Raw genomic sequence first — 14,817 nt, forward strand, 5'->3', positions numbered from 1 at the left:
CAGCATGGAGCAGTGGGAAGAGTCCTGGACTGGCGGTTAGTAGGAAGATGGAGGTCTTGAGTATCATCTTTAAGTGCAACAGAGTGAAAAACCAGAACCAATGGGTCCAAGCTGCAGGTGGGCCGACTTTGACTCAAACTAAGGAAAGACTTTCTAACGCCCCTGGATCCACTTCTGCTCTTATCACTGCCTAGCCACACAGGCTTGACTAACAAAACACTTTGAGCTTCTATTTCCCTGTCTACCAAGCAAGTACATCATTGAGGACTCACAGGTCTAAAATTCTCTAGTTCCTTATGTTCTATGGGGAAGCACAGTATAGTGAAAAAAAAAATAGACTTTAGAATCAGACAGGCTTGGATTTGAATCCCAGCTTTCTTCCTTAATGAAGATATACTTTATTGCCGAAAATGAAGATGGTGTTCAGGCTGTGTCTAGTAAGTAGTCATCAAGATGGTCTAAGGGTTTCATCCCGATGTGGTGGTAGAGGCGGCCACATCCCAGTGGGTAAGTGGGCTGAGTCTACTTTAAAGGCGGTAGACACTCATTCAAAAAGAGATGGATACTTAGGAAGAGAGAAGTAGGAAGGTGAGCAGGCCTTGGGCACAAAAGGAAGATGTTGTTTTGACTTTGCTTTTTCTCTTGATCTTGGACCCAACTTTAGGAAAAAGGTATCCCACTGAGGTAAGCCAGGAGCTAAACAGAGAGCAAATGGGTTTTACAGAATTATCTGTGAATCTCTTGAGCTACTCCTTGATCTCTGGCAATGTCATATTTAATTTTTTTTTTAAGACAAATACACGTGAGTCAATAAACCTTCTGAAAAAGGAAATCTGTAAAAATAAAATGTCTGCTATCAATGATGATGGGGGACAAATACACACACACACAACAACAACAAACAAACAACAAACAGCAAACACACTCATAGTTTTCCAAGGAAAAATCATCTACAAAAATTTACCCAAATAGCAGCTCACCTTAAGATCCAATGGGAGCTTGTTGGAGGTGAACACACTTAGCTTGATCTGAGGAATGCTGATTTTGAGATTTTCAAAGTAGTATCGAATCGGTGTTCCACCTTGCTCAGCTGTCTTTTCATGGAGGTTTTCATCATATTTTTCCACCTCTGGTACAAAGGCAGAATTTAAAAAACAAAAAAGAATTTCTTAGTCTCATGATCCAAACCCTTGTATTCACATTGAAAAAAATAATCAAAAGAAGGAAACCATCTATCACTCTCAAATTAGTTTGCGAGGGTACAGTGATGTGTATAGTATTCTGATGCCATTCTTTGTGAGAGTAGATCTGTTTTGTGTTGTTTATCAAAAAAGAAGACTAGCATGTTAACTTGTGACTCTATACCATCCAACAGATGTCATCTTTGGAAAAAATCATCCAGATGGAAAAGTCAAAAGGCCACAGGTGTATTTGTTAGCAGTGTTATTATCAATGACCCAGATTATCTAAATTTATTTTCCTAGGATCATATCCAAATAAGGTCTTGGAGTGCAGCGTAAGTGAATCAAAATGAGTATCACCAATTCATGAATCTGCGTGAAACATAATGCCTGAAAAAGAATCAGGTTGCGGGCTGTAAAGATGTAACATCACTACAAGCAGCAACCTGTCTCCCAAATGGTGGATATTCATTTAAATAGGACAATCAAGGCAGATTTTTTTAATATATATATATATTTTATTATTATACTTTAAGTTCTAGGGTACATGTGCACAACGTGCAGGTTTGTTACATATGTATACTTGTGTCAAGGCAGATTTTTTTTACTTGCCATCCCATGAAATAAAAGGAGTAGCATGGGCTACAACACGGCAATGTGATCTTTGCACTTGATGCTGTATGCACACCCAACTGGGCAGCATACTTTGCCTTGGCTTCAAGTGCCTTGGAAATAAAGCCAGAGAGCTTGCACATACCTACTTATCAAACACATTTATGTTGTAAGCTATTATCAGTCCTACTTACAGAAAAATGATACTGCAACAGAGACCTGCCTATTTATGCTAAGGAAGCAGAAACAGCTACAGACAGGATGGCAGGTACTTTAAGGAGCAGCAGGACTGGGCTTGTGGATCTGAGGGCTGCATGCTGCCTCTGTCCCATCCCATCAGCACTGGTGACAACATACCAAAAATATGGGAAGCAACCTCTTAGTCAGCTCCCACTCCAGCTAAAGGATTTTACAAAAATCTAAATCCATGCTTGAGGAGAAATCTATTACAGCAACTTATAAGAAAATTTACAAGAAAAGCATGTCGAATCAAATTTAAAGTAAAACTTCCCAGGAAGGTACCAAAACAGAATGGATACCTGGCAGGCAGGCTCCCAAGTGGCTGTCTGAATACAAATAAACACTGGCGTTCCAACCCAAAGTGGAAAACACAGCATTAAACAGACAGGATCTTGCTCTTGATCCCAAATACTCTTAAAGCTTAAATTCTAAATCTGGGATAAAAAGAACAAAAATATTTTTCTTGCATTGTGTGTATGTATGTACATGTGTACACACATTCCCAGTGATTTTTTTTCTCTAGCCAACATGGGCAGATAAACATAAAAGCCTCTTTCTTATCATTTCTTCAGGCTCAATATTTAGTTTAGGCTTCAAAAGACTGAGTATTATTGACTTTTTTCGAAGCTGTATACACAGCCCTGAAAAGCCCATCTAGAAGCAGGAGGAAAGGCCATGATGAGGAATCTAAAAGAAGCAACAGCTCAATTATTTCTGTAGTACTGCTGGAAACCTGAGTTTTTCAATAGCTTATCTTACTCGCTTCTACAAAGAAGAGAGTAAATAAGTAGAAACCTTTGTAATTACAGAAAAGCACAAGGGTTTGGATGTCAAAAGTTAACGAATTGAGGCTAGCCAATTTTATTTTCTCAACTAAACCAAAGGAACTGCCAAAAGGATTTCTGATTCTTGGCCTGGAGTCTGTTTAATAAACAAAGGTTAGGAAACAAAGTGGTTTGCTAAATGACTAACATCATTTTTGTCATCCTAGAGCAGATGAATAAAAAAAATGCAAAGCAAAGAGGAAGAGTATACTGCTTCCCAAAGGTGTACCACCAGATACTCCAGGCTTCCAGAAGACCCTCTGAATGGCTCCTTTAGTTCACAAAGATAACTCAGACAACAAGTAATACTTTGAAAAAGCACAGCTGAAACACAAGCCTTAGCTTCCTAGCTCAGGCTGAGATGTGGAAAGGGAGCCTATCAGACACCAAGGGACTACCTATTTTTACAAACAGACTCAAAAAATACCATCTTTGGACCGATTCCCAGACACAGACATAGAACGTTCCACATTACCTGATTCTGCTTGATCGTAGCCAAAGAAACTTAGCAGCTTGAGGAGCAGTTTCTCCTCAATTTGCACTGTGAATCTCTGAGCCGTGACCATCAGATGCTAGAGATAAAGAAATTCTGATTTAAAGTGTGAACACCAGAAGGGACATTCATCTGTGCTATTAAGAAGGCCTCAATGACATGGTATGCTTTCATTAATCATGTGGCTTTACAACTATAACGCCAAATTATTTCTGGCTTATCTCTCTATATATTGTTATGATTAAAAACTCCAAAAGATGTTTAATAGATGATTCGCCATTCTATTGTTTGGTTCCCAGGAAATCTGGGCCTCATTAGTCAGGCTTCCAGCCTCAGATGCACTGTGGTGGATGAACTTTATGGTGTGTGCTCAGATGGATGGCAGCTAATTTAAGGAGCTTCATGGCTGGGCTTGTGGATCCAAGGGCTACAGGCAGGCTTGATCCCATGAGCACTGGTGATAAAGGACCAGAAATATGGGAAGCAACCGCTGGTCGGCTCCCACTTTTCCAGAGTTTGCTGCTGGAACAGCTAGCTTGTGCGTGGAGACCCCTCCAAGAAAGAAAGTTTATCATTTGTAACTATCTGCTGCTTTTGGCAAACAGTGTGGTAACTTAGGTAGCAGCACGTCTGTCTCAAGGTCAGACCCATCATAGCCCTTTCCCAATATTTCAGGGTTATTCTTTGTGTGTGTGTGTGTGCGCGACTGTGCCCGCTTGCACGCATGTGGGCACACACATGCAGACACACATCTCACGCTGTCACCTAGGCTGGAGTGCAGTGGCATGATTGTGGTCCACTGTAGCCTCAAACTCCCAGGCTCAGGACCTCTGCCTGCTAAGCAGCTGGGACTACAGGTGCTTGCCACCAGATCCAGCTAATTTTTGTATTTTTTATAGAAATGGGGTTTCACCATGTTTCCCAAGCTGGTCTCAAAATCCTGGGCTCAAGAGACCCGCTCGCCTTAGCCTCCCAAAGTGCTGAGATTACAGGCGAGAGCCAGTGAGCCCAGCTGGGGTTATTCTGTTTGTAATAACAGATGTGGATCATGCCTGGTCTTGACCTATCTAGAAGATGCTTTCCTACAGTGACTTCACTCTGATGAATATGGACTCTGGCCTATATGGACTCAGTACTATCAAACTATCACCTGCAAGGTCACTGAAAACACAACTGAGAATACAAAGGGCCAGAAGGAGGAGTTCCTGTCAATTCCTCCAAACAATCTATTATGTCACACATGGCTTAACCCTGCAGAGCTATTCCCATCAGCATCCGGCACTGCTGCTCTGAGACTTGGCTGTGAGAGAACAAATCAACTTTCCACCATGGCATCAACCCACCAGCCTCCTCCACCAGCCCACCTTGTAGATGTTGGTCAGTGCACTCTTACTGGGGAACTTCACTGCGTTGACTTGCACGGCTGGGCCGGTCTCAATGACCTCATTCTCATTGCTCAGGGGAGTCACATAGAGCATGAAGGGCTGCGTGGTACCAATGAGCTGATTGTCCACCTATGACCATGGAAAGGTAGCAAAGCAAAAACAAACAGTAGCTCAGTTTTCACTTTTACACTTGAGTGGGGCGTCATAATGCACAGGTTGCTCAGAAAGTACCCTTATCATTTCACTCGATCTCAACAGCAGCTCACAAAAGGGCAGTCATAAAAAGTTAGCGGTCATAATAACAGACTCCATTAGAGGAGTGCTTTGCTAAGAGAATAGATTTTAAGTTTTCTCACCACAAAAAAATAAGTAGGTGAGGCAATACATATATTAGCTCAATTTAGCCATTCACACCTAAAAATATTTCCAACATCATGTTGTACATGATGAATATATACAATTTTTTTTTTTTTTTTTTGAGACAGAGTTTCGCTCTTGTTGCCCAGGCTGAAGTGCAGCAGCGGAATCTCGGCTCACTGCAACCTCTGCCTCCCAGATTCAAGCGATTCTCCTGCCTCAGCCTCCTGAGTAGCTGGGATTATAGGCATGCACCACCATGCCCGGCTAATTTTATATTTTTAGTAGAGATGGGGTTTCTCCATGTCGGTCAGGTTGGTCTCGAACTCCTGACCTCAAGTGATCGCCTGCCTCAGCCTCCCAAAGTGCTGGGATTCCAGGCATGCGCCACCATGCCCAGCCAAATATATACAATTTTTATTCACCGGTTAAAACATCAGCTATTGGCCAGGCGCAGTGGCTCACATCTGTAATCCCAGCACTTTTAGAGGTTGAGGCAGGCAGATCACGAGGTCAGGAGTTCAAGACCAGCCTGACCAACATGGTGAAAACCTGTCTCTACTGAAAATACAAAAATTAGCCAGGCGTGGTGGCAGGCACCTGTAACTCCAGCTACTCACGAGGCTGAGGCAGAAGAATCGCTTGAACCCGGGAGAAAGAGGTTGTAGTGAGCCAAGATCGCGCCACTGCACTCCAGCCTGGGTGACAGAGCGAGACTTTGTCTCAAAAAAAAAAAAGCACTTTGGGAGGCCGAGGCAGGCGGATCACAAGGTCAGGAGATTGAGACCATCCTGGCTAACATGGTGAAACCCCATCTCTACTAAAGACACAAAAAAATTAGCTGGGCGTGGTGGTGGGCACCTGTAGTCCCAGCTAATCGGAAGGCTAAGGCAGGAGACTGGTGTGAACCCGAAAGGCAGAGCTTGCAATGAGCCGAGATCGCGCCACTGCACTCCAGCCTGGGCAACAGAGCGAGACTCTGTCTCAAAAAAAAAAAAAAAATCAACTATTTGAAAAAAGTAATTTTTTAAGTCCATGACCTGCTTAATGAAAAAAAATTAATTAAAAAAATAAAACAGGTGATACTAGGTGCAAAGCTCCATGCCAGACACTTCATATGCATGATCTCAAGTCACACCATACCTGTAATGCTGTCGGTAGTTAAACTAAGGGTTTTGCTGCAGTCCTTACAACAACTTCATGAGCTCTGTCCTTATTTTATAGATGAAGAAGCTGAGAAGAGAGGCCCTTGCTTAGGGTCACAGTGCTGGTCAGTGGCAGAACTGGAACCTGAATCCACGTCTGTCTGACCCCAAGGTCAGCACTCCTAAACACTATGCTGTGGATGCTTCTCTTGAGCTCCAAATTCCTTGAAGACAATTTACATTAGAGAACCAGGAGCTCAAATGGCTACCAAATGGGAACAGCTCCCTCTACTAAAGTCAACTCCCTTCTTAGGAATGACAGTGGCATTAGGGTTGACTCTATTTACGCAGCCCTGATCAGTGCCATCACAGAGGACACTCGCCACACTCAGATGTGCATGGATGTCTGGAGGCTCCTTGCAGGAAGCAGCCATCTTCATGTTCTGTATCACATCGAAGGTCACCACCAGGAAGAAGAAAAAGAGATCATCTTTTTGGGTGCCCCTAAGAGATCATTTGCGGGTGCTTTCCACACACCCCTATCTTATCACTTCCTAATCCCCTAAAGTCTAGGTATTATTCCTCCCCATTTTACAAACAAGTAGACAGAAGCTTAGAGAAGTTATGTTACTTGCCCTCATTCGCACAGCTTGTAAGTGGAAGAAGTGGGATACAAACGCAGAGATTTCTGGCACCACGGAACCCTCTGACCTCTCCATTGTATTGCAGGGATTTCCATATAGACATTTGTGTACAACCGGAAATGACTTTCCTTCTGTTGGTTCTCAGGGCAGGGATAATGGCAAGAGACTTGGAGTATTTTTTCCTACTTCCATTCCTGCCTCCTACAATGTATTCTCTATATAGCAGCCAAAGTGGTCTTTCAATGAAATATAAATCGAGTCATACACCTCCTTCCTTTGCATTCTTCAGTGGTGTGCCTTTCTCTTAGGATAAAACCAGACTTCTCACCACAGCCTCTAGGGCCTGCATGAACTGGCACCAAGTTCTCCAACTTCATCACACACCACTCTTTCAGGTTCCCTACCATCCTCACCTGAGTCTCCTCATTGTTTCCAAAATGTGGGTAAGTCCTTCCTTCCTCAGGGTCTCTGAACTGTCTGAAATGGTTTTCCTAGGGACCATCTCTATGGTTTGCTCATTCTATTCCTCCAAGTTTCAGTTCAGCTCTTATTTCCTCAGGAAGATCTTCCAGAGCCACTTTTTCTAAAGTAGGACTTCATCTAAAGTAGCCGTTCTTTACAGCAGTTATCACAGCATGTCATTATTCATTTGCTTGCTTGCCTGCATATTTATTGGCTGACTCTCTCTCTAGGCTGTTGGCTCAAGAAGAGCAAAGCCTGCATTTTTGAAGTCATAGCCGTATCTCCAGAACCTAGTACAGTGTCGGGCACACACTTGACGCTCAGTAAGAATGGATTAAATGAATGAATCATTGCCTATCTCATCCAATATATGAAATGGCAATAAAGGGCTCAACCATACTGTCTTTTCCTTTGTTCTTTCACTAAACACATCTGACACAAGGTGTCATAACTGAGAATTACTAATTCTAGCTAGTTTTATTCTCCCAATTAGATTGGATGCTCCCTAAGGAGAGGATCTCTATTTTCTATTTTTAAAAATTCCTTCTTGCTGCACTGTAACCACAGTAAAATACAAACCTGCTTATTTTCTGATTTGCAGCATACATCACATAAAGAGGTATTATAGGAAAAAAACAACTTTTTGGCCAGGTGTGGTGGTTCACGCCTGTAATCCCATCACTCTGGAAGGCCAAGGTGGGCAGATCACCTGAGGTCAGGAGTTTGAGACCAGCCTGGCCAACGTGGCGAAACTCCGTCTCTACTAAAAACTACAAAAATTGCTGGGTGTGGTGGTGGGCACCTGTAATCCCATCTATTCAGGAGGCTGAAGCTGGAGGATCACTTGAACCCAGGAGGCGGAGGTTGTAGTAAGCCAAGATCGCACCACTCCACTCCAGCCTGGGCGACAGAGTGAGACTCCGTCTCAAAATAAATAAATAAATAAATAACCAAATAAACAACTTTTTAAGCTACAGAATAAAGTTAGTAAAACTAATGAACAGCAAATGGTTCCTTGAATCATCTCTGTAAGGTCAAAAAAAAGGAGGACAAAGAAAAATAGCTGCAAGATATTAACCTTTTATCTGTGCACAAATACATAGGATACAATTAGCCTGAATTCTTTGTTATTCATGACATATAATAAAAGAAAAATTTCTTCTGAGAAGAGGCTCTGGCCTCGACAGTCTGGATGGAACTGCATGACACGTTAAGGGAGAGAAGGAGCCCCAGTCATGGGAGACACATTGCACATTCCCAGTCAGAATGCAGTTTGTCCATTTGGGAAAAAGAACCATAGTCTGGGGCTTTGGGTTCTTCTTTTGGAAATGTCTACCAGGAACTAGTTTCCTGAACACATTTAAACTTTGATGCAGGTTATAAAGGAAAAGCGTTCCAAGTATGATGTCACAAAGAGATAGAAGTTGTTTTGATAGCACAGTAACAGTACTCTGCCAAAAATTGTAAAAGTCAACTTTTTCAGAACTCCGAAAGTTAATAAAACACTTGTGACAATCTAAGGAGCATTTATTCAAGAAAATAAGCTGAAACTCAGTAAGAACGGCGAGCTGTGTGGCATTTTAATTTGTCCTAGTCTCTTTACTCCCACCCAGCTCCACAGTAGCCTTGAAAATCAACGGCCCTACAGTCACACTGAAAACAAAGCAGTCCTAGCAGACACTCCAGGAGCCAGAAGGAATATGCAGCTTCCCCAGGAGTCCCATCCCCAGACTTGTCAGTATTTGGCTTGTCTGGCATCTCACTCATTCCTGATATTAATAATCTGTGTCTTCTCTTTTTCTCCTCATCAGACTAGTTAGAGGCTTATTCATTGTATAGATCTTTAAGAATAACATATATCTCCTATTAGTTCTATCCCTCCTGAGAAGCCTGACTAACACAGATTTTGGTACCAGGAGTGGTTCTAGAGGAAGAGAATATTAAGGATGGAGTTCTTTCATTGGCTTTGGAGTTTCTGGAGTTGGCTGCTTAATATGATTAGACCCCAAAATGCTAAGGACTCTACTTCTAATAGTATGGAGAATACTGATAGTCCTTGGCATGAACTGTTTGGAGAATTATGCAAAATAAATGCATTTGACACTCCTGATTCACCACTCGAGAAAGGCAAGGAGTTTAGTGACTCTATACATAATACCTTTGACCATATGTAGAAAACCAAGTAACATAACGAAGCTGGTTGGTTGCTCCTAAGTTCAGTAGACAAAGTGATGAAAGAAAATAATAAACTCAGGGATTCTGTCTCCCAGCTTCAGAAGCAGCTACTGAGCCTCAAATCTGCTAAGACTGCCCTGAGTAAGAGTCTTATATCCTGCAGAGAAAGAGCTGAAATTGTGGAAAAACAGACACAAGCTCTTATCATGCAAGTGACTGACCTGCAACGAAAGATGCATGCACAGCCTCACCACGTGTCTACTGTTAAAAGTGAGGGCACTGATTGGATAAGAATGGGACCCTGTAACTTGGAATGGGGATGTGTGGGAGGACCTTGATGAAGCTCAGGGAAACTGAGTTTATAAACTCTGACGAGCCTTTTTTGCCAGAAGGAAGAGCTTCCTCATCTCCAGCAGTGGCAACATCCCCTCCTCGACCTACGCTGTCATCAGCTTTCCACCTTTGTCTGAGGAGATAAATCCTATGCTGCCTGAGGCAACAGTGATGACCTGACAGCTGTCAGGCAAAATAATGTTGATTCTCCTCAGGAGCCACCCCCAACATCCCTGTTTGCTTCTAGACCTATAACTAAACTAAAGTCCTGGAGGGCCCCTAGAGGTGAGGTTGAGAGTGTGACTCATGAGGTGTGCTACGCTCCAAAAGAACTGTTTTGAGTTCTCTAATTTATATAGACAGAAAGCTGGAGAACAGGTATGGGAATGGATATTAAGGGTACGGGATAACAGTGGAAGGAACATAGGGTTGGATCAGGCTGAATTTATTGATCTGGGCCCACTAAGTAGGCACTCTGCTTTTAATCTTACAGCTTGGAGAGGTAAAAAAAGGTTCTAATAGTTTATTTACTTGGTTAGCTGAAATATGGATTAAAAGATGGCCCACTGTGAGTGAGCTGGAAATGCGTGATCTCCTTTGGTTTAATGTAGAGGAAGGGATCCGAAGGCTTAGGGAGACTGGGATGGCGGAATGGATTAGCCACTTTAGACCTACTCATCCCAGCTGGGAGGGTCCAGAAGATAGACCCTTGGCCAATGCCTTGTGAAACAGATTTGTAAGGGCAGTACCTGCATCTTTGAAGAGACCTGTAATTGCTTTCCTTTGTATGTCAGATCTAACGGTGGGAAGAACAATCATTAACTACAAAAGTTAAATACAGTGGGAATAACTGGATCCCGAGGTGGCAGGTTGCTATGTGGCAGCCCTCAATCATCAAAGGCAAGGTGGGCATAGCTACCATAATGCACAGCAGAGGCAAAGTGGCAATTAGAATAGTCTGACTCATGTAGAGCTCTGGCCCTGGCTAATTAATCATGGTGTTCCTAGAAGTGAAACTGATAGGAGGCCTGCTGCATTCCTACCTAATTTATACAAGCAGAAAACTTCTAGGCTGAATGGACAAAAGACTAGTTTGAATTATAAAAACAGAGAATCATGACCCCTCAGCCAATTTCTAGACTTGAGCCAGTTTACAGACCCAGAACCCCTTGAATGAAGGGGAGGCCGGATCCCCTTGAGGAAGGACCCCACTACACTGCTGACAATTTATGCGGTCAATCTTTCTCCCATCCTTCCCCAAGGAGACCACTGGCCTTTTACCAGGGTAACTGTGCATTGGGGAAAGGGAAAGGATCAGACATTTCGGAGACTACAGGACACTGGCTGTGAGCTGACATTGATTTCAGGGGACCCAAAACATCATTGTGGTCTTCCAGTTAAAGGAGGGGCTTATGGAGCTCAAGTAATTAATGGAGTTTTAGCTCAGGTCTGACTTACAGTGGGTCCAGTGGGTCCCCAGACTCATCCTGTGGTCATGTCCCCAGTGCCAGAATGCACAATTGGCACAGACATACTCAACAGCTGGCAGAACCCCCCACACTGGCTCCCTGACTGGTAGGGTGGGGGCTATTACGGTGGAAAAGGCCAAATGGAAGCCCTTAGAGCTGCCTCTACCTAGAAAAATAAACCAAAAACAGTATCATATCCCTGGAGGGATTGTGGAGATTAGTGCCACTATCAAGGACTTGAAAGATGCAGGGGTGGTGATTCCCACCACATCCTTGTTCAACTCTTCCATTTGGTCTGTGCAGAAGACAGACGGACCTTGGAGAATGACAGTGGATTATCGTAAGCTTAACCAAATGGTGACTCCAATTGCAGCTGCTGTACCAGATGTGGAGTTTCACTGCTTGAGCAAATTAACACACCTCCTGGTACCTGGTATGCAGCCATTGACTTGGCAAATGCCTTTTTCTCCATTCCTGTCCACAAGGCCCACCAGAAGCAACCTGCCTTCAGCTGGCAAGGCCAGCAATATCCCTTTACTGTCCTACCGCAGGGGTATATCAACTCTCCGGCTTTGTGTCATAATCTTATTTGGAGAGACCTTGATAGCCTTTTGCTTCCACAAAATATCACACTGGTCCATTACATTGAAGACATTATGAAGACTGGATCCAGTGAGCAAGGAGTAGCAAACACACTGGACTTATTGGTGAGACACTTGCGTGCCAGAGGATGGGAAATATATCCGACTAAAATTCAGGGACCTTCTACCTCAGCAAAATTTCTAGGGATCCAGTGGTGTGTGGCCTGCCAAGACATACCTTCTAAGTTAAAGGAGTTGCTGCGTTTGGCCCCTCCTACAACCAAGAAAGAGGTACAATGCCTAGTGGGCCTATTTGGATTTTGGAGGCAACACATTCCTCATTTGGGTGTATTACTCCGGCCCATTTATTAAGTGACCCGAAAGGCTGCCAGTTTTGAGTGGAGTCCAGAACGGGAGAGACGCTGCAACAGGTCCAGGCTGCTGTGCAAGCTGCTCTGCCATCTGGGCCATATGACCCAGCAGATCCAATGGTGCTTGAGGTGTCAGTGGCAGATAGGGATGCTGTTTGGAGCTCTGGCAGGCCTCCATAGATGAATCACAGCAAAGGCCTCTAGGATTTTGGAGGAAGGCCCTGCCACCTTCTGCAGATAACTACTCTCCTTCTGAGAGACGGCTCTTGGCCTGTTACTGGGCTTTGATGGAAAACGAACATTTGACTATGGGTCATCAAGTCACCATGCGACCTGAACTGCCTATCATGAACGGGGTGCTTTCTGACCCACCCGTCTAGCCATAAAGTGGGTTGCGCAGTGCAGCATTCCATCATCAAATGGAAGTGGTATATATGTGATCGGGCTCGAGCAGGTCCTAAAGGCACAAGTAAGTTACATGAGGAAGTGGCTCAAATGCCGATGGTCTCCACTTCTGCCACCCTGCCTTCTCTCCCCCAGCCTGCACCAATGGCCTCATGGGGAGTTCCCTATGACCAGTTGACAGAGGAAGAGAAGACTAGGGTCTGGTTCACAGATGGTTCTGCATGATATGCAGGCACCATGTGAAAATGGACAGCTGCAGCACTAAAGCCCCTTTCTAGGACATCCCTGAAGGACAGAAGTGAAGGGAAATCTTCCCAGTGAGCAGAACTTCGAGCAATGCACCTTGTTACACACTTTGCATGGAAGGAGAAATGGCCAAATGTGTGATTATATACTGATTCATGGGCTGTAGCCAATGGTTTGGCTGGATGGATCGTCAGGGACTTAGAAGCAGCATGATTAGAAAACTAGTGACAAAGACATTTGGGGAAGAGGTATGTGGATGGACCTCTCTGAGTGGTCAAAAACTGAAGATATTTGTATACCATGTGAGTGCTCACCAATGGGTGACCTCAGCAGAGAAGGATTTTAACAACCAAGTGGATAGGATGACCTGTTCTGTGGACACCACTTGGCCTCTTTCCCCAGTCACTCCTGCCATCACCCAATGGGACCATGAACAAAGTAGCCATGGTGGCAGGGATGGAGGTTATGCATGGGCTCAGCAACATGGACTTCCACTCACCAAGGCTGACCTGTCTACGGCCAGTGCTGAATGCCCAATTTGCCAGCAGTCGAGACCAACATGGTGCCCTCAATATGGCACCATTCTTCTGGGTGATCAGCCAGCTACCTGGTGGCAGGTTGATTATATTGTACCTCTCCCATCATGGAAAGGGCAGAGTTTGTCCTCACTGGAATAGACGCCTACTCCAGATATGGGTTTGCCTATCCTGCATGCGATGCTTCTGCTAAGACTACCATCTGTGGACTCACGGAAAGCCTTATCCACCATCATGGGATTCCATACAGCATTGCCTCTGACCAAGGCACTCACTTTTTGGCTAAAGAAGTGTGGCAGTGGGCTCATGCTCATGGAATTCACTGGTCTTACCATGTTCCTCATCATCCTGAAGCAGCTGGATTGACAGAATGGTGAGATGGCCTTTTGAAATCACAATTACAATGCCAACAAGATGATGACAACAGCTGGGGCAAAGTTCTCCAGAAAGCTATGTATGCTCTGAATCAACATCCAATATATGGTACTGTTTCTCCCATGGCCAAGATTCACAGGTCCAGGAATCAAGGGCTGGAAGTGGAAGTGGCACCATTCACCATCACCCCTAATAATCCACTAGCAAAATTTCTGCTTCCTATTCCTGCAACATTATGTTCTGCTGGCCTAGAAGTCTTAGTTCCAGAGGGAGGAACACTGCCACCAGGAGACACAATAACAATTCCATTAAACTGGAAGTTAAGATTGCTACCCGGACACTTTGGGCTCCTCTTAACTTTAAGTCAAGAGGCTAAGAAGGGAGTTACAGTGTTGGCTGGGGTGACTGACCCGGACTATCAAGATGAAATCAGTCTACCACTCCACAATGGAGGTCAGGAAGGTTATGCATGGAATACAGGAGATCCATTAGGGCATCTCTTAGTATTACCACGCCCTGTGATTAAGGCAATGGGACACTACAACAGCCCAATCCAGGCAGGACTACAAATGGTCCAGACCCCTCAGGAATGAAGGTTTGGGTCACTCCGCCAGGAAAAAACCCCTACAAAACCATGACCTGCTGTGGTGCTTGCTGAAGGTAAAAGGAAGACAGAATGGGTAGCAGAAGAAGGTAGTCATCAATACCAGCTATGACCACATGCCCAGCTGCAGAAACAAGGACTGCAATTGTCATGAGTATTTCCTCCTTCTTTTGTTAAAAACATGTTTGTGCATGTATACACCTGTACTAAAAAAAAAGTCTTCATTTTATTTCCTTTCTCCTTCATCACATGACATAAGATTTATTGACTTCATATTAGCATTCAAGCATCGTTAACTTTATGTAATAGTATTTGGGTTGGGGATTGGGGTGTTTCCAGCTGTATGAAGGATAGTTGCATTATGTTAGGTGTCATTATG

The 14,817-nt window shown here is 44.0% G+C and overlaps 1 protein-coding gene across 6 annotated transcripts in view; it reads right to left on the reverse strand.

Annotated features, from left to right (window-relative positions):
- Positions 1 to 14,817, reverse strand: part of VPS13D (vacuolar protein sorting 13 homolog D) — a 284,839-nt gene that overhangs the window by 106,074 nt on the left and 163,948 nt on the right. For all 6 annotated transcript variants that reach the window (XR_013407652.1, XR_013407651.1, XM_015113831.3 and 3 more), the window contains 3 exons: positions 4,715 to 4,864; positions 3,333 to 3,429; positions 981 to 1,129 (listed from right to left, as the gene is read on the reverse strand). Coding sequence is in view for 4 of the 6 variants with exons in the window: in XM_015113831.3 (XP_014969317.3) it covers positions 981 to 1,129; positions 3,333 to 3,429; positions 4,715 to 4,864 (396 nt within the window). In the remaining 2 variants the exon portion in view is untranslated. The remainder of the gene's footprint in view (positions 1 to 980; positions 1,130 to 3,332; positions 3,430 to 4,714; positions 4,865 to 14,817) is intronic.

This window comes from Macaca mulatta, chromosome 1 (genome assembly GCF_049350105.2).
Source record: "Macaca mulatta isolate MMU2019108-1 chromosome 1, T2T-MMU8v2.0, whole genome shotgun sequence".
In the NCBI taxonomy this organism is placed as follows: Eukaryota; Metazoa; Chordata; class Mammalia; order Primates; family Cercopithecidae; genus Macaca; species Macaca mulatta.